This window comes from Hemiscyllium ocellatum, chromosome 43 (assembly GCF_020745735.1).
Source record: "Hemiscyllium ocellatum isolate sHemOce1 chromosome 43, sHemOce1.pat.X.cur, whole genome shotgun sequence".
Classification (NCBI taxonomy): Eukaryota; Metazoa; Chordata; class Chondrichthyes; order Orectolobiformes; family Hemiscylliidae; genus Hemiscyllium; species Hemiscyllium ocellatum.
This window is the reverse complement of record NC_083443.1, coordinates 33,412,071-33,439,278: the sequence shown is the minus strand read 5'-3', so window position 1 is coordinate 33,439,278 and position 27,208 is coordinate 33,412,071. Positions and strand designations below refer to the sequence as shown.

The 27,208-nt window shown below is 41.1% G+C and overlaps 2 protein-coding genes across 5 annotated transcripts in view; both read right to left on the bottom strand.

Moving 5' to 3' along the window:
• Positions 1-560, bottom strand: part of LOC132835099 (cGMP-dependent protein kinase 2) — a 52,729-nt gene extending 52,169 nt beyond the window's left edge. For all 4 annotated transcript variants that reach the window (XM_060854408.1, XM_060854409.1, XM_060854413.1 and 1 more), the window contains exon 1: positions 435-560. The gene's annotated coding sequence lies outside the window, so the exon portion shown is untranslated. The remainder of the gene's footprint in view (positions 1-434) is intronic.
• Positions 561-10,129: 9,569 nt separating this feature from the next.
• The window catches only part of col13a1 (collagen, type XIII, alpha 1), a 230,775-nt gene continuing 213,696 nt past the window's right edge, over positions 10,130-27,208 (bottom strand). Inside the window, exons 43-45 of the mRNA XM_060854140.1 lie at positions 23,138-23,224; positions 16,622-16,660; positions 10,130-14,381 (exon numbers count right to left, since the gene is read on the bottom strand). Of these exons, the coding sequence (XP_060710123.1) occupies positions 14,379-14,381; positions 16,622-16,660; positions 23,138-23,224 (129 nt within the window). The 3' untranslated portion in view covers positions 10,130-14,378. The remainder of the gene's footprint in view (positions 14,382-16,621; positions 16,661-23,137; positions 23,225-27,208) is intronic.

Here is a 27,208-nt window from a genome sequence, read left to right as displayed (position 1 = left end):
GAGGAAATGGAGCACAAAGGAAAACCAGAGATACAGAAAATTACTAACAAAGTCTCTCACAGAGCTCTTTGGGATTCAGAAAGAAGGTTCAGGAGAGCTCAGCCCCAGACCCAGATTATTTGGACAGAAATGACTAAATTTACCACAAAAAAAATTCCCAAACCTCGGTTTTACTTTGGAAACTCATCCCCAAGTGGGACAGGGAGAAAGTTGAAAGGGAGTAGAGGGGAGGGACAGCATTTAACCAGAGAGGGCAAATGATCATAAGAGGCAGGAGCTCAGAACAGGATCCCAGGAGAATCCGTGAATCGAGACATCCCTCGCCAATAAACTGCGATGTTTAAAAACGCTTCAAGGAGAAATGCAGAATCCTGGCGCTCCCTCGTCAGATTGTCGTGAAGTCCGTTCTCGATTAAACATGAATTCAGCCCTACCTCGTCCCTCTGGAAATGGAGGGTGTTCTGTAGCAGTCGATACACTGGACGCATAACCAAGCCCAGCCCGCCCTGAAAAGGGAGCAGTCTGACCCTGGATACTGACTGGGGCTGATGCTGACTGCTTTCCGCCTTTTGGAGGTGACCATCCCTCAAAGCGGCTGCTCGTTTGGGAACGCCAGCTCGGAGGCTGCAGGAGGAATTGAACAGCACTGCCAGCACCCCCCTAGCGGACACGGGCAATGTCTGCCTGTGTGCAGAGTAATAATACAATGCCTCAAACTACATCTCCCACTTCCTCAGGCAATCCTTGCATTGCAAACCCAGCCCTCATGCTCTGCAAAAGGCGAGGCTCTGAGGAAGCGCATAGGAGACAATTCAATGAGAGCTGGCCATTCAGTCCCAATGGGGAAGCAGCTCCTCCAGGTAAAAACAGTGACTGCAGATGCTGGAAACCAGAGTCTAGATGAGAGTGGTGCTGGAAAAGCACAGCAGGTCAGGCAGCATCCAAGGGCAGGAAAATCGACGTTTCGGGCAAAAGCCCCTCTTCAGGAATAGTGGCAGAGTGCCTGCAGGGTGGAGAGATAAATGAGAGGGGAGTGAGGGTGGGGAGAAAGTAGCATAGAGATGTGGGGGTGGGGATGGAGGTGATAGGTCAGAGAGGAAGGTGCAGTGGATAGGTGGAAAGGAAGATAGGCAGGTAGGACAGGTCATGAGGGCGGTTCTGAGCTGGAAGGTTGGAGCTGGGGTGAGGTGGGGGGAAGGGGAAATGAGGAAACTGGTGAAATCCACATCGATGCCCTGGGGTTGGAGTGTTCCGAGGCGGAAGGTGTGGCGTTCTGCCTCCAGGCGTCAGGTGGTGAGGGAGCAGCGGTGGAGGAGGTCCAGGACCTGCATGTCCTCGGCAGAGTGGGAGAGGGAGTTGAAATGTTGGGCCACAGGCCGGTGGCTACTTTCTCCCCACCCCCCTCTCACTTATCTCTCCATTCTGCAGGCACCCTGCTTCTTTTCCTGATGAAGGGCTTTTGCCCGAAACGTCGATATTCCTGTTCCTCCGATGCTGCCTGACCTGCTGTGCTTTTCCAGCACCACTCTAATCTAGAAGCAGCTCCTCCGTACAAGCCAGGGGCTGTGAATGTAGCATCAGTTATTATTTACAGCAAGATGCTGCACAGACTGAGGCTCATTGTGTGGAATACAGTCCAGTTTTCCAGGGATGGAACATCCAAACCTTCAGCTGATATAAAACTGGGAAATGTAGCAAAACAGAGGGCTAGGATGGGAATGATGGGCATAAGAGCCAAAGGACGACTGAATGTTTAAGTATGTGGTGTTTCTGGGTGGGGATAAAGGGACGTGGAAACTGAGTGAGATCATCCTCGCTCATATGGACAATGAACTGCAGCATGAAGTGATTAGGCCGAATGGCCAGCTTCTGTGTGGTGTCTCTATGTAACCTCCAGTAATTTACTTGGACATTGAAAGCCCTTCCAACAGAGCAAGGTGCGAAGGGAAGCCTCATCTCTTAGCTTGCCCAAATTCAAAACTAACCTTCTCATCCTGGCTCCCTTCCAGCAGCTATCTGAGCTATATGTCTATAGGAGTATGTGTGTATGTGTATGCGTGTGTGTGTGTGTGGGGGGGGGGGGGGGGGCACCTGTTGTGTGACATGAACCCAAGGTCCTGGTTGAGGCCATCCCCATGGGTACCAAACTTGGGTTCATGTCACACTACGGGTGACCCCCACTGCACTACACACACACACAGAGACACACACACTCTCAGATAGACAGATACACGTATACTCCGACAGACCCATACACTCTCAGAGACCCTCTCTCATATGCAAGCTCTCTCTTATATACTTCCACACTGATGCACCCTCTCACTGACTTAAATCCCTCTACACTCACACGCATACTCACACTCTCTCACACAGACATCCATACCCTCCCCACACATACACACGAACACACAAGTTTGTGGGGTGAATTTGTACTTGCAGAATTACATTTTATTTTGCTCAAAACCTGCATGAACTGTAAGATTCTTAAATCATTTTGTTTAGATTAGAATCAGTCTGAACACTGGGGCACAGACAGCCTCACACAGGGCTCCTCACACCTTCAATGTATTATCTGGGCTGACATGGCACCTACTATGAAAGTTCACTTGAGAATTTAACTTTAAGAAAGTTCTGGAATTTACATATGAAAGAACTGAAACCAATATGCCCATTCTAAAAGATGAGAGAGTTAATAAACAATCCAGGACTTTTTTCAATATATAATTTCAGTTACATCACCCTGTAAACATTTACTATAAATTCTGTGTCCTGCAATCTTACACTCCACAACCATCTGAAGAAGGAGCAACACTCCGAAATCTAGTGCTTCCAAATAAACTTGTTGGACTATAACCTGGTGTGTGATTTTTAACTTCTGGTCACTCTGGGAATGAAGAGAATATGACCATAGGCATGAAAGAAGGATTGAGGTAGAAATCCTGCCAAGATTTTATTGAATGGGACAGCAGTCCCCAGGAATCAAATGGCTTACTTCAGTCCCTACTTCCTAGGCTGTTGGGAATGAACTCTCTAATACGGGGAAATACATGTTTGCTACCTATGTGCTCCTCCAGGGGGCAGCAATAACGTTCCAATCCAATGACTGAGTTACAATTCCAGTAAAAATCTAGTCAATGATTTTATATCATGTGCAAAACAATCAAAATATATCCTGTGAAAAGTTTTAAAATTAATTGAATCGTATACTTTGCAGGTTATTTGTAAAATGCACTAATTAAAATAGTAAGTATTTGCATTCTGAACATTTTAGATGAGCTGAAGATGGTAGTCTTTATCTAACACTGAGAAAACAGTTTTTCACTTTAAAGTTTATTCTCAATAAACAGGAGTCTTATTTTGGTTTTATTTGAATTGGGTTCAAAGCATTCAATTATTATGTATTTGGCAAACAATTATTGTTTGTCATGGTATGGTACTAATAGCTTGACTTTAAACAGAGATATTTTTAATCTGCATAACCACAATTTAAAAGAAAACTCAGTTTGAGGTTTTAATATCCACCTTAAGCCAACTCTAAGTAAATGTTATCTTATGGTCCAACAATGATTCAATTATTGGTGACCAACTTAAATTCTCTTTCAAACCACATTCAGACCATAGTGAACCAAGGCTAATTACTACAGATGTTGGAAATCTGAAATAAACACAGAGATTGCTGGAGAAAGTGAGCGATTCTGGCAACATTTGTGAAGAAGTAAACCCACATAATGGAGAAGTCTCATAACAATCTGAAACATTAACTCTGTTTCTCTCTCTCCATAGGTGCTGCTGGACCTGCTGAGTTTCTCCAATATTCTCTGTGTTGGTTACAGGCAAAAAGCCAGCAAAGCCTGGATTGTGAATAGTTTGTTCTTGAGTCTATTCACTCGTTAACTTGATGCACATCAGAACATAATGCAGGACGGTATAAATCATCTTTCATATGTGGAGGAAATGTTCCTAGGTTGGATCTTTAAAATTACGGCCCTGCATGGGAGGACGTTCATGAGTATAAACATTAGGTCATACATTCGTAAACTGGGGATCCCCTGTACAATGAAAACGAATCACACAGGAATTGGTGGAGGCCAGTCAGCCCACTTGGGCCTGCCCCCCTCCACCCCCATGGAATTAACTCGTGACTGATCTGCCCCTCGATTCCATGTACACACATGAGCTCCAAGGCAACCCTACTGAAGAAAAAGATCCAATGAAAACTCAAATATGGGCACCCACAGCATTTCAGTGGAGCAAGTACCAAACTTCCATTAATCCCTTTGTCAAAGATTCCTTCTTAATTTTGATGTTGAGTGGAATGGCTTGATTCCTTAAAGGATGCCCCCTCAATTCCCCCACAGGAAATTGTCTCTATTTATCTAGCCTATCAAATGCTTTTAACATCTGCAAATTATGCTACATCCCAATCAAGGTGAACACTCTCAGATTGATTGTTTTTCAATGTATAATTTCAGTTACATCACACTGCAAATTTTTGCTATAAATTCTGTGTTACGATTGAGCCCTCCACAATCACCTGATGAAGGAGCGTCGCTCCAAAAGCTAGTGTGCTTCCAATTAAACCTGTCGGACTATAACCTGGTGTTGTGTGATTTTTAACTTTGTACACCCCAGTCCAACACTGGCATCTCCAAATCATGACATCCTCTCAGAAGGTTAGTGCTGAAAGCCCAACACAGCATTCCAGATTGGAGAGGAAATTATATGCACAGCCCCCCAAGTATTCCAATCCTCGTGAGACAAAGGAGAACATTCCATTAGCCTTTTTGATTATTTTGTGTATCCACAAAGTTATTTCAAAGATTCAAATATGTGGAGCCCAAGTTTCTTTGTTTCCCTATACTCCCTCATTACTCAAAATTTAGAAAATACTCGATATCTGTTTGAAGTACATATCCAGGTTTCATTTGTTACATGAAAGGTTTGCCATGAGGGTAATTACAACGGATGGCAACAAAGCCGGTCTCTCAAGAGACTAAACCTTTTGATGAATTCATAAGATTAAAGTTCTTTGAATGTCATAATTACTATGCCATTCACAAACGGAACCGTTTCCCGGTTTGCTTCAGAATCAATATTAATAACAATATCATCGTATGTCAGCACAAGCAAGTTTTGGAAAAGTTTGATAATAGACAACCCTGGAGATGGGACAATACCAAATTCCTTACTATTCAGTTAGTGCTCCTTCAAACCTCTTTAACCACAATCAAGTCACAAGAAACAACTGAGGACTTGCAGTTAACAGTTTAGACTCTTCCATTCCCCAACACTTGCCCCTTCACTTACTTCCCCAATTCCTTGTTGAAACTTCCCAGTCAAACCTGCTTTCACAGCCCTTTCAGGCAGCGCGTTCCAGATCATATAACTTACTGTGTAAAAGTAAATCGCCCTGTCAATGAGCACAGTTATCAACTAAACAGGTACAATTGGCAGGAAACACGCTGGAAATAAATTTTAAATAAGTAGACAGCAGGAACAGCTTTCAAATTTTCCTTGATAAGCCTTTTTTATTTAGGAAGAACAAGTTTTGAAATGTTAGTAAATGTTAGCCAATGACAATAACCTATAACTTTAAACATATGCTATCATACATTCTGATCCATATAACCACCTCCTGGGAAATGCACCCATTGTTTTTCTGTATTAAGGTTTTGAAGATTAGCTTGGCAGATCTTAGCAGCAAATTCCTTTCCAGAGTTAACATAAATGTACACATCCCTCTCACCAAATATAAAATATTGAGCAACACATTGATAGAACCTAACACTGTCCGATGTCCATTGCGGAACTTGAATGCCATTTTCAAACTCTTTTAAATCTGAGCGCATCAGTCTTTTTTGCATTTATCTGAACTTTTCTGACAAGGTCTATAGCTTCCTTCCTCCACACCAAGAGACAGAGAGTCTCAAAGGGCTTACTTGTTGATGTAGATCGAGGGAGTATCTGACATATGTTTAAATGAATTGGAGTTTTAGATTTACAGATAAAGCACATTATTTAAGTGCACTGAGAGTTATGGACCAGCAACAGTGGGATGTTATTCCCATCTTGTACTCATTACTAGCCTTAACCTTGAAACTGGCTGTAAAACAAAAACTAGCCCTGATAAAACTTAATTTCTCTGCAGGGTGTTACATTCCTTATCTACCTCTCCAACACCCCCTTAGTTAATCATTTAGACATTAATATTGAGAAGTCAAAACGCACTGGAGTCAGCAAAGTTTAAAAAGCAAAAAAATAAAAATAAATTGTTGCTTGGGGTTTAAACTTTGTAATGGATAGGAGGAGAGAGGGCAGAGAGGAAAAGTTTCTCACAGCTTTGAAGTCATTGAAATAATAATGTAGAAGAGGGGATAATAATGGATTGCAACTTTCTTCCATTTATAAGCTTTGATTTTGAAATGGTAAAGAGGGTAGGGAGATGATATATTGCATAGTATTTGACATCAAGTTAACACGATGTAAATGATCCTTCAGCACTGTCTCAGAGAAGAACTATCTCCATGTCCTGGGGATTTATATTTTCAAATCAACATCACAAATACAGATAACCGTATTTGGGTTTTACCAAAATGCTGTTTGCGGGAGCCTGCTGTGTACAAACTGGTTAAAGTTTCCGACAAAAACAATCACACAGGCAGCTCAAAGTGTTAGCACCAGAGGTTGTGAAAGATGCAAGATTGACACTCTCTTTTAAGACAATTGTCATGTGTTTAATGAATGCCTGTGACTCTGCCAATAGCTGTGCGTAATACATGTATTAATTTGTCAATTACTTCCAGATTTATATGATCCTCATAAAAGGTCAGAAGATTCCCAGTTATAAATTTCTGATGGCCATTTCTTCCTCAATTTGTGATTGGAAGCAATGCCAGCTCTATCATAGAACATAGAACATAGAAAGATACAGCGCAGTACAGGCCCTTCGGCCCTCGATGTTGCGCCGACCGAATCCTACCTAACCTACACTAGCCCAATAACTTCCAAATGCCTATCCAATGCCCGCTTAAATGACCATAAAGAAGGAGAGTTCACCACTGCTACTGGCAGGGCATTCCATGAACTCACAACCCGCTGTGTAAAGAATCTACCCCTAACATCTGTCCTATACCTACCACCCCTTATTTTAAAGCTGTGTCCCCTAGTAACATCTGACTCCATTAGCGGTAAAAGGTTCTCAGTGTCGACCCTTACTAAACCCCTAATCATCTTATACACCTCTATCAAATCTCCCCTAAACCTTCTCTTCTCCAATGAGAACAGCCCCAAGTGCCTCAGCCTTTCCTCATAAGATTTTCCTACCATTCCAGGCAACATCCTGGTAAACCTCCTCTGCACTCGTTCCAATACCTCCACATCCTTCCTATAGTATGGCGACCAAAACTGCACACAATACTCCAGATGAGGCCGCACCAGAGTCTTATACAGTTGCAACATGACCTCAGGACTCCGGAACTCAATTCCTCTACCAATAAAGCCCAGTACACCATATGCCTTCCTCACAGCACTATTTACCTGGGTGGCAACTTTCAGAGATCTGTGTACATGGACACCAAGATCCCTCTGCTCATCCACACTACCAAGTAGCCTACCATTAGCCCAGTAATCCATCTTCTTGTTACTCCTACCAAAGTGAATGACTTCACACTTAGCTACATTGAATTCCATTTGCCACATTTCTGCCCAGCTCTGCAACTTATCTATATCCCGCTGTAACCTACCACTTCCTTCCTCACTATCCACAACTCCACCGACTTTTGTGTCATCCGCAAACTTGCTTACCCAGCTTTCAAGCCCTTCCTCTAGATCATTTATAAAGATAACAAAAAGCAATGGTCCCAAAACAGATCCTTGTGGTATACCGCTAGTAACTGCACTCCAAGATGAACATAGTCCATCAACTACTACCCTCTGTCTCCTTCCAGCCAGCCAATTCCTAATCCAAACCTCTAATGTATCCTCAATGCCATACCTCCGTAGTTTTAGCATTAGCCTACCATGGGGAACCTTATCGAACGCCTTACTAAAATCCATATACACAACATCTACTGCTTTACCCTCGTCCACTTCCTTAGTCACCTTCTCAAAGAACTCAATAAGGTTTGTGAGGCACGACCTGCCCTTCACAAAACCATGCTGGCTATCCTTGATCACGTTATTCCTATCCAGATGTTCATAAATCTTATCCCTTACCATTCTCTCTAAGACTTTGCCCACCACTGAAGTCAGACTCACTGGCCTATAGTTACTAGGGCTATCCCTACTCCCTTTCTTGAACAAGGGGACCACATTCGCTATCCTCCAGTCCTCTGGTACTATTCCCGTTGACAATGACGACATAAAAATCCAGGTCAATGGCTCTGCTATCTCCTTCCTAGCTTCCCATAGGATCCTAGGGTAAATGCCATCAGGCCCAGGAGACTTATCTATTTTCATCCTCTCCAATATTCCCAGAACCTCTTCCCTGCATATTTCCAGGCCATCCATTCTAATCATTTGTGACTCCATATTCACATCAGCAACAGTGTCCTGTTCCTGAGTGAATACTGATGAAAAGTATTGATTTAGTGTCTCTCCAATCTCCTCCGCCTCCACACACAACTTCCCACTACTATCCTTGACTGGACCGATACCTACCCTAGTCATCCTTTTATTCCTGACATACCTATAGAAAGCCTTTGGGTTTTCCCTAATCCTACCAGCTAAAGACTTTTCTTCATGTCCCCTTCTCGCTTCTCTTAGCTCTCTCTTTAGATCCTTCCTGGCTACCTTATAACTCTCTATCGCCCCAACTGAACCTTCACGCCTCATCTTTACATATGCCGCCTTCTTCCCTTTCACAAGGGATTCCAATTCCTTACTAAACCACGGCTGCCTCACAAGGCCCTTTACACCATGCCTGACTGGTACATACTTATCGAGGACACGTAGTAGCTGCTCCTTGAACAATCCCCACATCTCATTAGTGTTCTTCTCTTGAAGCCTGTTTTTCCAATCCACACATCCTAAGCCATGCCTCACTGCATCATAATTTCCCTGCCCCCAGCTATAACTCTTGCCCTGCGGCGCACACTTATCCCTCTCCATCACTAAAGTAAAAGTCACCGAGTTGTGGTCACTGTCCCCGAAGTGCTCACCTACCTCCAAGTCTAACACCTGGCCTGGTTCATTACCTAGAACCAAATCCAGTATAGCCTCACCTCTTGTTGGCCTGTCTACGTATTGTGTCAGGAAACCCTCCTGCACACATTGGACAAACACCGACCCATCTAATGAACTCGAGCTATAGCTCTCCCAGTCAATATCTGGGAAGTTAAAGTCCCCCATAACAACCACCAACAGACAAATTGCACAGACCTGAGGAAGATCAAAGGATCAATGCCTGTTTGAGACTGATTTGGAGATGCCGGTGTTGGACTGGGGTGTACAAAGTTAAAAATCACACAACACCAGGTTATAGTCCACAGGTTTAATTGGAAGCACACTAGCTTTCAGAGCGACGCTCCTTCATCAGGTGATAGTGAAGGCCTCAATCCTAACACACAGAATTTATAGCAAAAGTTTTCAATGTATAATTTCAGTTACATCACACTGTAAATTTTTGCTATAAATTCTGTGTTAGGATTGAGCCCTCCACTACCATCTGTTGAAGGAGTGTCGCTCCAAAAGCTAGTGTGCTTCCAATTAAACCTGTTGGACTATAACCTGGTGTTGCGTGATTTTTAACTTTATTTGAGACTGGGATTAGAAATATGACACTTTAAAGCCATTTTACAGACAGCTAGATGTTTGCATTCAAAGGAGTGGCAACAGTTTTAGTTTTACAGGAAATGACAGAATGTTATAATTCTTGGGAATCCCACCTCATCCCCTGACTTAATGAGGCTTTTGATCTCCATAGTCCTCACATTGAAGTTACAAGGTGTTTGCTTTAAAGTTTACTCCATGTTTGAAACAGGTATTGAGTCTCCTTTCCAGTGAATGAAAGGTGGGGGGTTTGGGCACTCTACAATGGCATCAAGGGACCCACACCAATCTCTCTTTGTTCTCATTAATTAAAAAAAAACACAAAGCAGAATTTCGCTTTGAAAATTTTATATTTTGTACAGCAGATGAAACAGAGACAAAACAGATAAGCCAAATGCAATCCTAACCAACAGATTACCCATCTCTGAAGCAATAAAACCTTTACAGTCAAATGGGAAAAATAAACATTGATTTCAGATCAGCTGCAGCATCCCACAAAAGGCAGGAAAAATGATCTGCACTAAAGGCACAGGTACAGCCAGTTACATTGAACAAATTGCTGTCAGTATTTTTGGAAAATGGATTTCTTAAAAAGGTGGGATATAAAGTCAAAGATATTGCATGCCAACAGTGAAAGTGAACATTTGGCAAACAGAATCATCAGCAAACAATGTTAACATTCAGATCTCCGTTGCTTCATAAAAATTAAACTGGAAATTGGAGTCAGGTTTACTGATCTCCTTCACACGTAAACTAAAAAATATAATACAAGTTAATTTACAAGTATTTTATAGTATTGTACATCTTATGCTACAAAAGCAAATCTCAATATAAAATTTTCATAACTTTTTGAACTTGTTAATGCTAATGAATAAGCTTCAACAAATGTTTTTAATTAAAATTGAAAGCTTTAAAAATAAGTTAAGCATCGTAAATGCAAAATTATATGTTGCAATTAAAACTGGTCATTAAAAATGAAGGCATAGCTCAGATAATTTCTGGAGCTACGATGAAGATTCTATCCCCAATTCTAAACAATGATTCCTGTAACAATAAAGTTGTTGTCTGGGAAATGATGTTTAGGAGCAATAGTAGAAGGGTAAAAAAAAAATCAAGCCCCTCCCTAAATCTTTCCAGAATGTGAAAGCATTCTACAAAGGCATAAAAATGTGTTGGATAAGGGGATAGTACATTTTCAGAAGTCATTGCTTCTCAAGATTAACTTATTACAAAAACTAAAAGAGTAACTTTTTCAACAATTTATAGTTTTCAAGTGCAGTAAAAATATACCAAGAGATGTATATTGCAAGTGTAAATTCAACCAACCAACTCACTGGAACAGGTTCGTTGTGAGAACTCTGAATGCAGTGCTAGTTGATAAATTGTTCAGTTGTTGGAAGTAGCTCTACCAAAGAACTAGCACAGATAGAATGGGGCAAATGGCCTCCTTTTGTACAGTATAAGTCTATGTTCATGTCTTTACATGGAATTACTGCAAAGTGGAATTTAATTCTCATATGTAACACTGCAATGACTTACAAAAACTAAAAATGTCAATCAAATAGGAATGACTGGATGCCTCTTGCAGGTACAACACAGAGGCATGTGTCAGATAGATCTTACCTGTTAAAAATAACTAACTCCATAATTATCAAGCATGCAGTAGTGAATTCAAAATATGTTCTTCATAGGCCATACAAATTAACACTTTTATTCTGCAGCCCAGTTGCACTTTGTCTGAAGCATGGGGCTCTGTGACTACATAGATTTTACATTTCCATTATAAGGTTGATTTGAATATTATCGTTTGTCCTATAGCCCTCAGAAAATAATTTTTGTATTAAGTACTGTGCCCCAGAAAATATAAAATCAAACACTAGTAACAGCCTGATAGATAGAAGGAAGTCTTCATTTGTACAGAAAATTTAACAAAAAAGATATGACCTTTTTCAAATGTAAATGCAAATAGCTGAAGAAACAGATTATGGAGTCTTTTACAAAAATAAAACCAGAGGTGGATAACAAGTAATTTTCTCCCACTTTCCCCCCACCCCAAAAAAAACTCATTGAAAAATGCAGGAAAAGCAAGAAATCAAGTTTTGTTTCAAAGAATGGTGGTGATACCAATTATTTATTCAAATGAACTGTACAAAGATACATCACCATTCAAAAATAAATGATGCAAACCGCCAGCAGTTCTGGTCAGTTCCTTAAAATACTTTGATTAAAAAGGAATCATTTAATTTTTGGCAGTGTGTTTATCTGATACTGTCATAGAAGGAAGAGAAAACAAAAATGCTCTGATGGTGGCTATTTAGTTAATGGTCCACCAAACATATAGCAATATTTAAAACTGCTCAACAGATCATCCCTCCGCATCTTGATAGAACGAGGCTCACATCTGAATTCAAACGGACCCGTCAGTTCCACTGTCAAAACATATGCACTCCCATTCTGCTGCTTTTCACGCATCACCTGGAGTGCGTTGATGAACATGGTTCAATCTATAGACCTTACTGATCGCTGCACACAAACCTCTGCTGGAGACTGGAAGTGGCTTTCTGAAACTGAAAATGCTCAGCACTCCATTCCTCCAATACTTTTATTTTGATGTCAAACATTTCCTGACGAGAAGTCATGGAAGGTTTCTCCACAGCAGTCTCAAATCGTTCCCATTGCTGGCCAACTCCATTACTTTTTTGCATTAAGCCATGGCGTCTGCCCCTGGCAGTGGCAAATGTAACTGTTCAGAACTGATCACTTCAGGTGGCACTCTGGGCAAAGTCCGCATGCTCACACACAAGCTCATGCAGCATCAGGTACAAAAACGAACATACTCGCCAGGCCCTGGGGTCAAGATGCTGCCCGACTCCAAATCCTGACTGGCATTATTTCCTGAATTGCGCACTTCATGTAAACAATTCAAAAAGGTTTCAGCTTTCTGCTAAACCTAATGCATTGCCTGTCCTTCAAGTCTGAACTATACTTAACAGGATAAGAATTGTGATTAAACTTACAAGGCCACGTGGGTTTTGCAATGGGCACTGAAAGGGATCTGGGATCACAGATTGTGCAAAAAGCAAATTTAAGCTTTTGAAGGAAGTACTTGAGATCTAACCATAGGGTGGGAAAGGTGTATATTTAGTAAAGTGACATTGTTATTTCTGCAGTTTTGCCACAGACACTAACCAGTTTGACATAAGTTTAAATCAAACTGGTGAAAGCTTGTGATAAAATTGTAAAGAAATGCAATACATTTCTGCCAACATCACCAATGGCAGCTTCTGGAGAGAAAGGAATACTGTAGTTACAAAAGCATTCCGGATCTTTGGGATTATCTATAGAGGCATTGGAAATGAAAACAAGGAAGTTACACAAAACATCTATAAAACATTAGTTCAGTCCCAGAGACAATATGTCCAGTTTTGGAGATGGCACTTGAGAAAGCATGACAATGGCCCTGAAAAGGGTGCAGCAGAGATTTACTGAAATGGTGCAAAGAATGTGGGACTTCAGCTGACTCTATAACAGCTAAAGTAAAAGCACTGGCTTTGTAGCTGAGACATTGGCTGATACAGGGTCTATTTTACAGCAATAAACCAATGACTCAAGCATCAAATTATGGCTGACAATGGAGCATAGTCCTCACCAGTATCTTGGTAAAGGTATATCTTATTTTTATATATAGATGTTTAAACTTTACATTTGATACTCAAGTCTAAAGAGCTGTAAACAATGTCAATGATATTTCTCTGTATCTTTATAGTGAGGAAACCTTCATTTTAGTGGGGCTGTCAGAGCATAAAAATCTTCCTTAGCACTTCCTATTCTGCCTGTTATTAATGATCAACTTCAGTGAAAGGAGGTTGGCAGCTGGCTGGAGCCACATCACCTTCCAATTTCACCACCTGAAACCTCACCGTGAAACTCCAATGAAGAGCTGTTGTAGGAGGCATTTGTAGCAATGATCAGGCTTTGCAGAGCTTTGGTCTTCTTGGTCATAAATGCTGGGATGACAGTGTGGTATCATCATTGCTATTCCTGGGCCCAATCAGTGATCAACTAATACAAGTTCAGATATTTGGCCTCAAGAATTTAACAAGGTTTTTTTTTGCTCGAAAGTCGAAGGCTGAAATACATCTGTTCCTTTCCAGCGTCATTAACAGCAGCTGTGGTAAAGTGGTTGGATTGCTTTTCCCCCACTTGAGGCACTAGGATTGATGCACACTTGTGCAATAAGTACAATTTAAGCAAGGCAACACAGCAGGGATATATTGTGGTCTGGGGAATTGACTTCAAATAACTGAGTCCGCAATGAAGTGCAGCCCAATTCAGATAAACACAATAAGTTATAATACAACACTGGCTTCTCATATTCTGCACAAATATCATGCAAATAATACTGCTGAGTTATGCAATAAAATTAGTAGATGAATACACACAGATACAAGGACAGTAGTAGACAAGACAGAATTTAATACAATCTATACAAAATGTGAACTTAAAATATGCAATTGTTTTTTTTAAAAAAGATAGCTTTTATAATTGCAAAAAAATTGTATAAAAATAAATATTCTATGTACACACTCCATTCTGAGGTTAGATCAGCATCACTGCAGAAAGAGCAAAGTAAACTTGAGTTAGTTCAAACTTCAGCACTTTAAAAATCAAACAGATATGGAACAAGAACCAATTGGAACGGAAATGCAATTTGACCGATAATGTATTATATTCCCTAATGCTGAGGAGGAAAGAGGTCAGTGTCACACATGACTCACTTTCATTATTTATGATTAAAGTCAATTCAATGGGATTTTTTTAAACTGATGCACCCCTTCCTTTTATGTCCTGTACATTATCCCTTCACATTACTTAAACACAATAGTCAGCTGCTCTCTCTTTACCAAAGCAACATTCACTGTTCCCCAATCTAATTCAAGCAAATCTCAAAGTATTGTTTTCGGCTAATTATGTGTGGCACCTCAGCAGGAGAAAATAAAATGAAATGTTATGAATTATCTTAGGCTCAATAATCCCGATTATATTTTTAGGACAATTGCTTGTCATTTTAAATGAAGAGCATGCATGAAATGACTGGGTTATTACACTCAATACAATTGCAACAAAATCATTTTATAGAGGTGTGGTAGAACTTTGGATTGTAATAGGGAGGTGGTGGTGTAATGATTATTTCACTGGCCTAGAAACCCAGAACTTTGTTAGAGAGAAGGTGGTTGAGAGGTGACTTAATTGAGACAGATAAGATAATCAGGAGTTAGATTGGGTGGACAGTGAAAGCCGTTTTCTTAGGATAGTGCTGGATAGCATGAGGGGACATAGCTTTAAATTGAAGGGTGACGATTATAGAACAGATGTCAGAGATGGTTTCTTTACTCAGAGTGTAGTAAGGACGTGGAACGCACTGCCTGCAACAGTAGTAGACTCATCAACTTTAAGGGCATTTAAATGGTCATTGGATAGACATATGGATGAAAATGGAAGAGTCTAGGATAGATAGGCTTCAGATTGGTTCCACAGGTTGGTGCAACATCGAGGGTCGAAGGGCCTGTACTGTGCTGTAATGTTCTATGTTCTGGGGGTGTGGGTTCAAATCCCACCATGGCAGATGGTGAAATGTGAATCCAATACGATTTGGATTTCAAACCTAGTGTAATGGTGACAACTATTAATTGTCATTTAAAAAAAAAAGCCAAGATTAGAGTGGTGCTGGAAAAGCACAGCAGGTCAGGCAGCATCCGAGGAGCAGGAAAATCGACGTTTCTTCCAACTTTACAACTGTCATTGTTAATATTGCTGTTTTTATTATCGTGATCCAATGACATTTTACAGTCACTAATTAATCTTGTCTAATCCTGATTAAATTTGCCAACTGAAGCGTAGGAGGATGAGAGGCGACCTTATTGAAGTTTATAAAATGTGAGACGTACATATAGAATTAATGGTAGTGCCTTATCTGGAGAATGGAGGATTTCAAGACTGGGATACACATTTTTAAGATGAGAGGAGAGAGATTTTAAAAAGACATGGGGGCAAATTTTTTTTACACAGTGTGTAGTTCGTGTGTGGAATGAACTTTCTGAGGAAGTGGTGGATGTGGGCACAATTACAACATATAAAAGATATTTGGATAGATACATGAATGGGAAAGGTTTGGAGGGATATGGGCCAGGAGCAGGCCGGTGGGATGACTTTAGTTTGGGATTATGCTTGACTGGTTGGACCAAAGGGTTGTTTCTGTGCTGTATGACTCTATGATTCTATCTATTTTGGTCTGGTATGTACCAACCCGAATTGTACCATTCTATGTTATCCTTGTAGGTTGTTAAATGAATTGCGAGTAATTTGGGCTTTGATGGTGCTCACATCATTTAATTATTGTAATAGCTTCTTTCAGATGCCGGAGGGCTTAGAGTGAAATGTGTATTTTAACAAGTCATTCGTACTTTTACATGTGTGTAAACTTAATTCTAATTGGGAGGAACTTTATAGCCCAATTAAATGGTTGAGGAAGTTATCTGGGGCCCTGCTGAAAAACATTTGGGGTTTACAGCAATCACACCCCCGCTGTTAAAGCTAGCGTGTTATTTATGATTGGTAATGAAAAAGCTGGTCACAATGCTAACATTGCAGAAATTAAACTTGTAAGATGAAATTACAGTAGTTGCTTCCAAAAATTGCTCTCCTGTAGATTTAACTACAGCATTAATTATCTACATTAAGAGCAGGCTTCACATTTACCACATTTCAGACACAAGTGGCTTCCAGACAATTGAAAGACATACATCAGCATGCTGAAGCTGCTTAAGATTCAAGTCATCACAATTTTACTTACTTTATTCCAACACCCCTGTACAGGTAAACCATCTTCACCCTGCAGTTTGAAATAGAGAGGTGTTTTATATATTGTTACACTTATCAAAAAATGTGACTACTTTCTTTTTATCCTGTCATTCACAAGACCTTTTGCATTCCTTTTCCCTTCCCATGTCCCTCAATTACTCCCGTTAAATATCCTGTATGTGATGAAAACAGCCCTTGCAGCAATTGCAAGAAACAAAACTTGTTCCAATGGGACAGGAAAGCAAATGCTGCGTGACGGTGTTGTAACTAAGTTTTTGTATTTTGGATGATGCTGGAAATGAACCCAAAGGATTTTTCTGATCCCGTATTTATTGCATTGATACCAGCCTAATAACTGACAGGGATTGCATTAACGTCACTGCTTTATGGAAAATGAAACATTATATTTGGTGTTGTGTTAGTTTAGTTTTATGTTTGGAATTCTGTGCTTCAACACATGTCAATACCTGAGGACCTTCAATGAAATCTCACCCATTTATTTCTGTACTTATCCATCTCATACAACAAGTTGAAAATTAAAACAGAAACCCTGAAAATTCGTCTTGCTTTGTGAAGACCATGGGTTGAAAATTCCAGCAAAAGGTAAAACTAATGTTACCAAGTGAACTACTGACAGTCATAGATTTTGTGTAATTTTGTTTTAGTTTTAATGCTTACCAAACAAACCTTTGATCTCTTACGTGATGCTACAGCTTTACAAATCTCTGGTGAGGCCGCACTTGGAGTATTGTGTACAGTCACTGCATTGTAGGAAGGATGTGGAAGCTTTGGAAAGGGTGCAGAGGAGGTTTACTAGGATGTTGTCTGATTTGGAGGGAAGGTCTTACGAGGAAAGGCCGAGGGATTTGAAGCTCTTTTCGTTAGAGAGAAGAAGGTTGAGAAATAACTTAGTTGTGGCATATAAGATAATCAGAGAGTTAGATAGGGTGGAGAGTGACAGCCTTTTCCCTAGGATGGTGATAGCTAGCACAAGGGGACATTGCTTTAAATTGAGAGGTGATAGATATATGACAGATGTCAGAGGTAGGTTCTTTACTCAGAGTAGTAGGGGCATGGAATGGTCTGCCTGCAACAGTTGAAGTCTCACTTAATATAAGGGCATTTAAATGGTCGTTGGATAAACATATGGTTGAAAATGGAATAGTGTAGGTTAGATGGGCTCCAAACTGGTTTCACAGTTCAGCGCAACATCAAGGTCCTGTGCTGTGCTGTAATGTTCTATGTCTATGATATATTTTGTGCAATTTCATTTTAAACAAGGAAGTATCAGATTATTTTTATAGCTTCTTATTCTGTATTGTCCTTGGAGAATGGGCAGGCAATGGTCTAGCGGTATTACCGCCAGATTGTTAATCCAGAGAGTCGTGAGTGTGGTGCTGGAAAAGCACAGCAGGTCAGGCAGCATCCAAGGAACAGGAGAACTGCTGTGTTTTTCCAGCACTACACTCTCGACTCTAATCTCCAGCATCTGCAGTCCTCACTTTTGCCCTGTTAATCTAGAGACCCTGGTAATGATCGTGGGATCTGGACTTTACTCCTGGCAGATGGTGGAATTTGGGTTCAATTCAAAATCTGGAATTAGGAGCTAACAATGACCATGAAACCAGTGATGATTGTTGGGGGGAAAACCCACCTAGTTCACTAATGTCTTTTAGGGAAGGAAGTGGCCATTCTTACCTGGTCTGGTCTATATGTGACTTCAGATCCAAGCAATGGTTGATTCCAAATTGCCCTCTGGGCAGTTAGGGCTGGCGGTAAATGCTAGCCTGGCCAGTGACACTCTCATTCAGTGAATGAACACAAAACAAAACAAAACTCCAGTCCATTGAAAGCTTGCCAATATTAGACGTAATGCCTCTGATAAAGTAATGTGACTACATTTGCAATGGTCACACCGCTTGACATTTTGAAGATGTGGATTATATCACATCCAAATCCTTTAGCTTCCAACCAAAACACGTCTGACTTATCTCAGCCTTTCCTTTGCAGTTTCAAATTCTGAATTGCTTCTCACCTTCCTTCAACCAAACTGTATTCCTCATGAGACTCCCTCTTAACTTCAGAGACATCATGTAAACACTGCTCATACCTGAGATCCTTATTAATTGGATTTTGATGGATGTGTCTTCTAATTAAACGTTGTTTTAAAAATGAGAAGTCAAGAGGACCTCAAAGGTTGTTAAGGAGGAAGACTGGAAAAATGAAGCCACTACAAATATTTCAATCTGTAAGTCAAATGTTGACAGTGGGCATAAACCAACATTTTTGGATTTTTATGTATTCACTTTCATAGACTTGAAAGTTACATTTGACCATGGCAATTACCACAGTGAGTTGTACATAATTACAGAACAATAGAATAATCATCGGTGGCCACTGATATTTATGCATTTCTCTGATGGAGCTCAACAGTACATTTTCCATCCAACATTAATACCTGCTGTTGGAGCGATCATGCAGAAAGCAGGCAAACACAAGTGCATGTAGCATCCTCCCCCTTTCACACACAGGCGCATGTAGCATCCTCCCCCTTTCACACACAGGGGCGTGTAGCATCCCCCCCCTTTCACACACAGGTACATGTAGCATCCCCCACCTTTCACACACAGGTACATGTAGCATCCCCCACCTTTCACACACAGGTACATGTAACATCCTCCCCCTTTCACACACAGGTACATGTAACATCCCCCACCTTTCACACACAGGGGCATGTAACATCCCCCACCTTTCACACACAGGAGCATGTAACATCCTCCCCCTTTCACACACAGGGGCATGTAACATCCCCCACCTTTCACACACAGGGGCATGTAGCATCCCCCACCTTTCACACACAGGTACATGTAACATCCTCCCCCTTTCACACACAGGTACATGTAACATCCCCCACCTTTCACACACAGGAGCATGTAACATCCTCCCCCTTTCACACACAGGGGCATGTAACATCCTCCCCCTTTCACACACAGGCGCATGTAGCATCCCACACCTTTCACACACAGGTACATGTAACATCCTCCCCCTTTCACACACAGGTACATGTAACATCCTCCCCCTTTCACACACAGGGGCATGTAACATCCCCCACCTTTCACACACAGGAGCATGTAACATCCTCCCCCTTTCACACACAGGAGCATGTAACACCCCCCACCTTTCACACACAGGCGCATGTAGCATCCCCCACCTTTCACACACAGGGGCATGTAGCATCCCCCACCTTTCACACACAGGTACATGTAACATCCTCCCCCTTTCACACACAGGTACATGTAACATCCTCCCCCTTTCACACACAGGGGCATGTAACATCCCCCACCTTTCACACACAGGCGCATGTAACATCCCCCACCTTTCACACACAGGCGCATGTAACATCCCCCACCTTTCACACACAGGTACATGTAACATCCCCCACCTTTCACACACAGGTGTATGTAACATCCTCCCCCTTTCACACACAGGTACATGTAACATCCCCCCCCCCCTTTCACACACAGGTACATGTAACATCCCCCACCTTTCACACACAGGTACATGTAACATCCCCCACCTTTCACACACAGGGGCATGTAACATCCTCCCCCTTTCACACATAGGTGCATGTAGCATCCTCCGCCTTTCCCCTTCCCACCTAAATACAAGACATCCCCAGCCCGATCCCAGTGAAAACAAAACCATTCTTATTTCTGCAGGACATCTTTTCATTTGAAATTTCAGCTAAGAACTATGAAATGGTTGGTTTTATAGCAAGGGGTGATAATTCTGAAATGTTGGATAGTGACGTGAGTATATGTTGCAGAACACTTTCCTCCAATTCTCCAGTGTCTGTTATTGTTCAAGATGGGTTAACACTACAACTGGGAACTAGAGGTCGGCATATCATTCAATGTTCAAATGCTAATAATATACAGTGGTTGACATTTCCAGAACAAAGTAATTATTGTGGTAAAGTCAATTCAAGCATGAACTCCATTCAATAATAAAAAAAAGTGTCAGCCTTTTCAGCGTGCACACAAGATGCTGTGAACAACTGTCTCGGTATTAAAAAGGGAAACCTTCCCTCAAACACTGGAGAACTCTGCCTGGTAGTTGGCACCCAGTCCCGCCTTTGTCAATTTCCTGACACCAAACTAGCAAGTTACAGATCCCTGTGTTTCTTAAATCATGTGCCCCAATGAACCCCAACTAAAAAACATTTATTTTTGACTTGACATAATTGTATGCAACATGCTTTTTAAAAAAATTAAACAAAGTTTCTAAACACAGGAACTATAAGCAAGCCTTAAATCTATTGTTCATGCATCGAGCTTCAGTGGAAACCCTTTTGCAAATCTATAGTATTATTAAAAAATGAAACATCAAAAGTATGTACCACATAAAATGTTATACATTTCAAATAGGATTCTTATGTTGTGCCTTACATGAAGCAGAAATTTATTTCTCACTAAAAAAGATTAAGTTATTTAGCTATAGATCTAATGTGAGATAATTAACATTAACCCATTGGTACTCTGTTGTAATGCAGTCAGGGCAGGGTTGAGGGAAGTGACAGAGAGGACAGGCTAGGAAAGAAGTGAGGGATGTTAATTTTTAATTGGCTGTGAAAGGAGAAAGAGGAGCATCAATGTAAAAAAGGAGGGTTCTGCAAAATCATTCATTACAGCAGCACCAACTATGGAAGGGAGGTTGGATGGAGAGCCTAGTTTTTGAAACAGCAAAGGAGAGAGAAAGCCATTGAAATGAAAATGGTCAAATCTGGTATGGGATTTGGGTTAGCAATTTTTAAAATGCTTGTAGAGTGAAAAGAATTTGCATTTTTTGTCGAGCCTTTCACAACAGGATGGTCAACAGCTATTTACTCCCATTGGAGCTCATTTGAAGGGTAGTCTTTGTCTTTAGATGAAAATGCAGCAGTTAAGGTTGTGCACACAAACAGCAATTAAATGAGAGGTCAGTTTTTAGATATTTAGCAATTGTATATAGTTTACGATATCTCCGTATTGGAGTGATAAACTTCAGGTGAAGAGTCTACCATCTAAATCAACTGTTTTTCTTCAATTGAATTTAACTCAATGCCAATATTTCAAAGCCAAAACATTTGTGGTTGCAAAAATATCAACATGTGTATGGCAAATAGCACAAAAAAAGGAAAATGCAGAGTAACATGGCATCACTTTTATAGAGAGATTCATCTTCCCCATCAGCTGGCATTTCAGGAATAAGATCCTTCAATATTGTCCATGGTGTTTTGTAAACCTCCCACAGCAAGCTATCCGAATGGAGCTTTATAAGTTGAGGTTTTCAACAGTGACCATTCCTTAGAACCCATTTTGAAATGTGCTTTTTCAAAGGTGAAGTCCAAGTTGTTAAGGACCAATGAATATATTCGCTATCAGGTCTAGTTTGTGGAGATCACCTTTATGTTCATTGTTTCAAATTAGTTGCTATTGGTATGAATCTTCCCTGAAATGGGGTCCCTGAGTTTCTCTTGAGATGTGTTATTTACCTAAAGAGACACTGATTGGTTTAAGCTGCTCTGTCAAATTTCCTCATTGCTATTTGCAAAGTGAGCAATATTTTATGTCAAGTGTTTCTGCATTTGTAGCAAATCTCACAATGACAACAAGCAATCTCAAGATGAGGTTAGTAAGCCAATCTGTTATTGGTTGTGAAGAGTTTAGATGTTCCATTAGATGTGGGAATTGAGTTGTACTTTATTTGCATTACACATGGAGTGATTAGTTCACTAGCATGCATGAAGATGGATTAAACAGATTAGCATGCAGGAAGGGAAGGGTGATAACACCATACCAATGGGCAAGGGGCATCAAGACCATCCAGGCCGGGTAAGCCTGGTTCACCTTTCTCTCCTTTAAAGCCTCGGAACCCCTGTTTACAAAATGAACTGACTTGGTTAATACAAAAAACATTTGCAATTGACTTTCACATAAATGGAGAAAGGAGGGAGGACTTCGAAACTGACAGGTTAGTGTTAGACAAAGTGGCAACATCATTCGAGAGCGACCAGCTCCAAGGATGGTTTGTGATGGCTGACTTGAAGCTCTCACCCTCAGCGTCAGGCTCGCTGCAGTTTCACTGATAAGTGCTCCTTAGCTGTTGGGAATGCAGGTCTGGAGCTCTGGCAGTGAAGCAAAGAAACTCCAGACAGATTTCTACCACCAGAGGTGGAGCAGATCTTGGCGCGTAAAACCCATATCATCCGATGCGACTCGGAACTCCTCCAGAGCCACACTCTGGATGTGAACACTTAGCTTCTGTGGCGATGTGCAACTTGGAACATTGTTGATAGGCAAAGACTTGATTCAAGGGAGGATGAGGTGTTTCCACTTCTTGTGTAAAAGCAGTCTTCAGGTCTGCTGTGACAGTCCATTTTTGTGGAACTTTTAGGTCGACATTCTTGTTCCTCCCTTATTTTTCCATTACAATATCCAACATTTTCAATTACATCACAAGAACATACCAATGGACAAGGTGCATCTAATCCGGGCACTCCTTGGTCTCCCTTATCCCCTTTGGGCCCTTTAGAACCTCTCTTTCCCTTCTCCCCCTGCAAATAATATCTTTATTAGTCAAGGAACGATGGAAAAAAAGGGGGAAAATTGAAAAAAAAAGTTTGCCATTTATTTTACTCAACTTCTTATAAATAAACATTATTGCACTGGGTTGAATAAATTGTTTAGAAATTGTTCAGTAAACTTCAGTATCACAAAAAAATACTTTTAGCAAAAAATAATTTTCATTAAAAAAAGTTTAAGAATTTGAAATCTGCAATTTATTTTACAAAACAGAATCAATGCCTGTTCTCAATTATTTTGGTTTTAAAATTACATTGGCCACTTCTTTAATGTTTACAATTTCTTTACAAACACCAAAATGAATTGTTTACTGAATTACAGTCCAGAATCAAAATAAATATTAGAGGAGGCAGGGAGAGAGGGAAACTTGCAGATTGAGTAGAAAAAAGGAACAGCTCACACATTAGGATCATTGTCAGCAAGAGAGGGAGATGCTGTTGGAGGAAGGAACGAGGAGGATAATCTGGGATTAAAGCAGAACAGAAGGTAGGGATGAAGGGGGTAAGGCAGACCTGTTGGAAGGAATAAGAACACAGGAGAAAATGCAAAGCACAAATGAAACAGCACAGCATTATTGAAACATCTATAAAATGATACACACATCAAAACTAGCATCTGTACTTCTGGAGAAATTAAATGGCACTGCATTTCGTCTAAAATCAAAATGCTGACCATGACAAATTAATTACAAGCTATTTAATTCTTAAATAATCAAATATCTTAATTTAGCCAGAAAATTTACTAAGTTAAATCTAGCCTTTAAGAAATGCAAGCTTTATGATGAGAGTTAAGTACATTATGTGTCAATTATATAATAATAAAAGCAATTGAAATGATCAAGTCACTGATGGATTATTTAATGATAACTCACTGAGAACCATATTTTCCTCTGTCTAGTTGAGGCACAGGGAACTGTATTCAGTAGGCCATGGCTTCCATATAACTGACACAAGACTTGCAAAACAAGCTCTCTACTCCAAGCTCCATCACAGCTGATCACCACCAGGGGGTGATTTAAGACCTTTAACACCTCCCTAAAAATATGCAACATTCCACTGACTTCTTGGAATCTCTTGCCTGAGACTCCCCGAAATGGAGAAGAAGCATTTGTGAAAGTGATAACTGTTTCCTCTTACACGACCACCCCTGGGGGAGTCCAAGTACATAGAGCTGAAGGAAAGTGCGCAAATTCAAACATCACCCCTCCTCAACACCTGCAGCAGGAAGTGTGATTCCAGGACCCACAACTCCAACCTGGTAGAAAGTCATCTGTTCTCAACAGATCACTTAAGAAGAACAGCAACAATGTTTGTTGCTCTCTCGCTATCCCTCGCCACATGCTAGCGAGGAGAGGAATGGGGAGAGAGAGAGAGGAGTTCAACACGTGGCTACAGGGGTGGGGCAGGAGGGAGGGTTTCGGATACCTGGATAACTGGGGGTCATTCTGGGGTAGGTGGGACCTCTACAAACAGGATGGTGTAGACCTGAACCAGAGGGGTACCAGTATCCTGAGGCGGGGTGAGGGTGGGAAATGCTCTTCTGGAGGGTTTAAACTAATTCAGCAGGGGGTTGGGAACAGAAATTGTACTTCCAGTGTCCAGAAGGTTGAGAGTGGTGGGGTCAGAAATGAGGTTTCAAGGTTGCAAGAGTTCACCAGCAAGCAGGTAGGTGGTTTGAAGTGTGTCTACTTCAACGCCAGGAACATCCGGAATAAGGTGGGTAAACTGGCAGCATGGATTGGTACCTGGGACTTTGATGTTGTGGCCATTTCGGATACATGGATAGAGCAGGGACAGGAATGGTTGTTGCAGGTTCCGGGATTTAGATGTTTCAGTAAGAACAGAGAAGATGGGAAATGAGGGGGGAGATGTGGCATTGTTAATCAAGGACCGTATTACGGTGGCAGAAAGGACTTTTGAGGACTCGTCTACTGAGGTAGTATGGGCTGAGATTAGAAACAGGAAAAGAGAGGTCATGCCTCAGAATAGTTCCAGAGATGTCGAGGAAAGGATAACAAAAGTAATTCTGGATAGGAATGAGAATAACAGGGTAGTTGTTATGGGTACTTTAACTTCCCAAATATTGACTGGAAACACTATAGTTCAAGTACTTTTGATGGTCAGCTTTTATCCAGTGTGTGCAGAATGGTTTCCTGACACAGTATACAGACAAGCTAACAAGGGGCAAGGCCACATTGGATTTGGTACTGAGTAATGAACCTGTCCAGGTGTTTTTTTGAAGGTAGGCAAACACTTTGGTGATAGTAACCACAATTTGGTTTTGTTTACTTTAGCAATGGAAAGGGATAGGTATATAACACAGGGAAAGAGGGAAAGGCAATTATGACGCAATTAGGAAAGGTTTAGAATGCATAGGATGGAGAAGGAAACTGCAGGGATGGGCACAATTGAAATGTGGAGCTTATTCAAGGAACAGCTACTGTGTGTCCATGATAAGCATGCACCTGTCAGACAGGGAGGAAGTGGTCAAGCGCCGGAGCCGTGGTTTACTAAAGAAGTTGAATGTCTCGTCAAGAGGAAGAAGGCTTATATTAGGGTGAGATGTGAAGGATCAGTTCGGGTGCTCGAGAGTTACAAGTTAGCCAGGAAAGACCTAAAGAGAGAGTTAAAAAGAGCCAGGAGGGGACATGAGAAGTTGTTGGCAGATAGAATCAAGGAAAACCCTGAAGTTTTCTGTAGGTATATCAGAAATAAAAGAATGACTAGAGAAAGATTAGGGCCAGTATTCCTGATGAAGGGCTTATGCTCGAAACGTCGAATTCTCTATTCCTGAGATGCTGCCTGACCTGCTGTGCTTTGACCAGCAACACATTTGCAGCAAAGATTAGGGCCAAGCAAGGATAATAGTGGGAAGTTGTGCGTGGAGTCTTAGAAGAGCAGGGAAGCACTAAATGAATATTTTTTGTCAGTATTCACACTAGAAAAAGACAATGTTGTCGAGGAGAATGCTGAGATGCAGGCTACTAGACTAGATGGGATTGAGGTTCACAAGGAGGAGGTGTTAGCAATTCTGGAAAATGTGAAAATAGGTAAGTGCCCTGAGCTGGATGGGATTTATCCTAGGATTCTCTGGGAAGCCTGGGAGGAGATTGCAGAGCCTTTTGCTTTGATCTTTATGTCGTCAGCTTCTGCAGGAATACTGCCAGAAGACTGGAGGATAGCAAATGTTGTCCCCTTGTTCAAGGAGGGGAGTAGAGCCAACCCTGGTAATTATAGACCAGTGAGACTTGCTTCGATTGCAGGTAAAGTGTCAGAAAAGCTTATAACGGATAAGATTTATAATCATCTAGAGAGGAATAAGTTGATTTGGGACAGTCAACATGGTTTTGTGAAGGGTAGGTTGTGCCTCACAAACCTTATTGAATTCTTTGAAAAGGTGACCAAACAAGTGGATGATGGTAAAGTGGAGATGTGGTGTATATGGATTTCAGTAAGGGGTTTGATAAGGTTCCCCATGGTAGGGTATTGCACAAAATACAGAGGAATGGGATGGAGGGTGATTTAGTGATTTGGATCAGAAATTGGCTAGCTGAAAGAGAGGGTGGTGGTTGTTGGGAAATGTTCATCCTGGAGTTCAATTACTCGTGGTGTGCCGCAAAAATCTGTTTTGGGGTCCAATGCTGTTTGTCATTTTTATAAATGACCTGGATGAGGCATAGAAGGATGAGTTAGTAAATTTGCAGATAAGGCCGGTGTAATTGTGGAAGGGGTTGAAGGATGTTGCAGTTTATAGAGGGACATAGATAAGAGGTGGCAAATGGAGTTTAATGCAGCAAAGTGTGAGGTGTTTCACTTTGGAAGGAGCAACAGAAATATAAGAGTACTGGGCTAATGGTAACATTCTTGGTAGTGTAGATGAATAGAGAGATCTCGGTGTCCATGTACATAGATCCCTGAAAGTTGTCACCCAGGTTGATAGGGTTGTTAAGAAGGCAC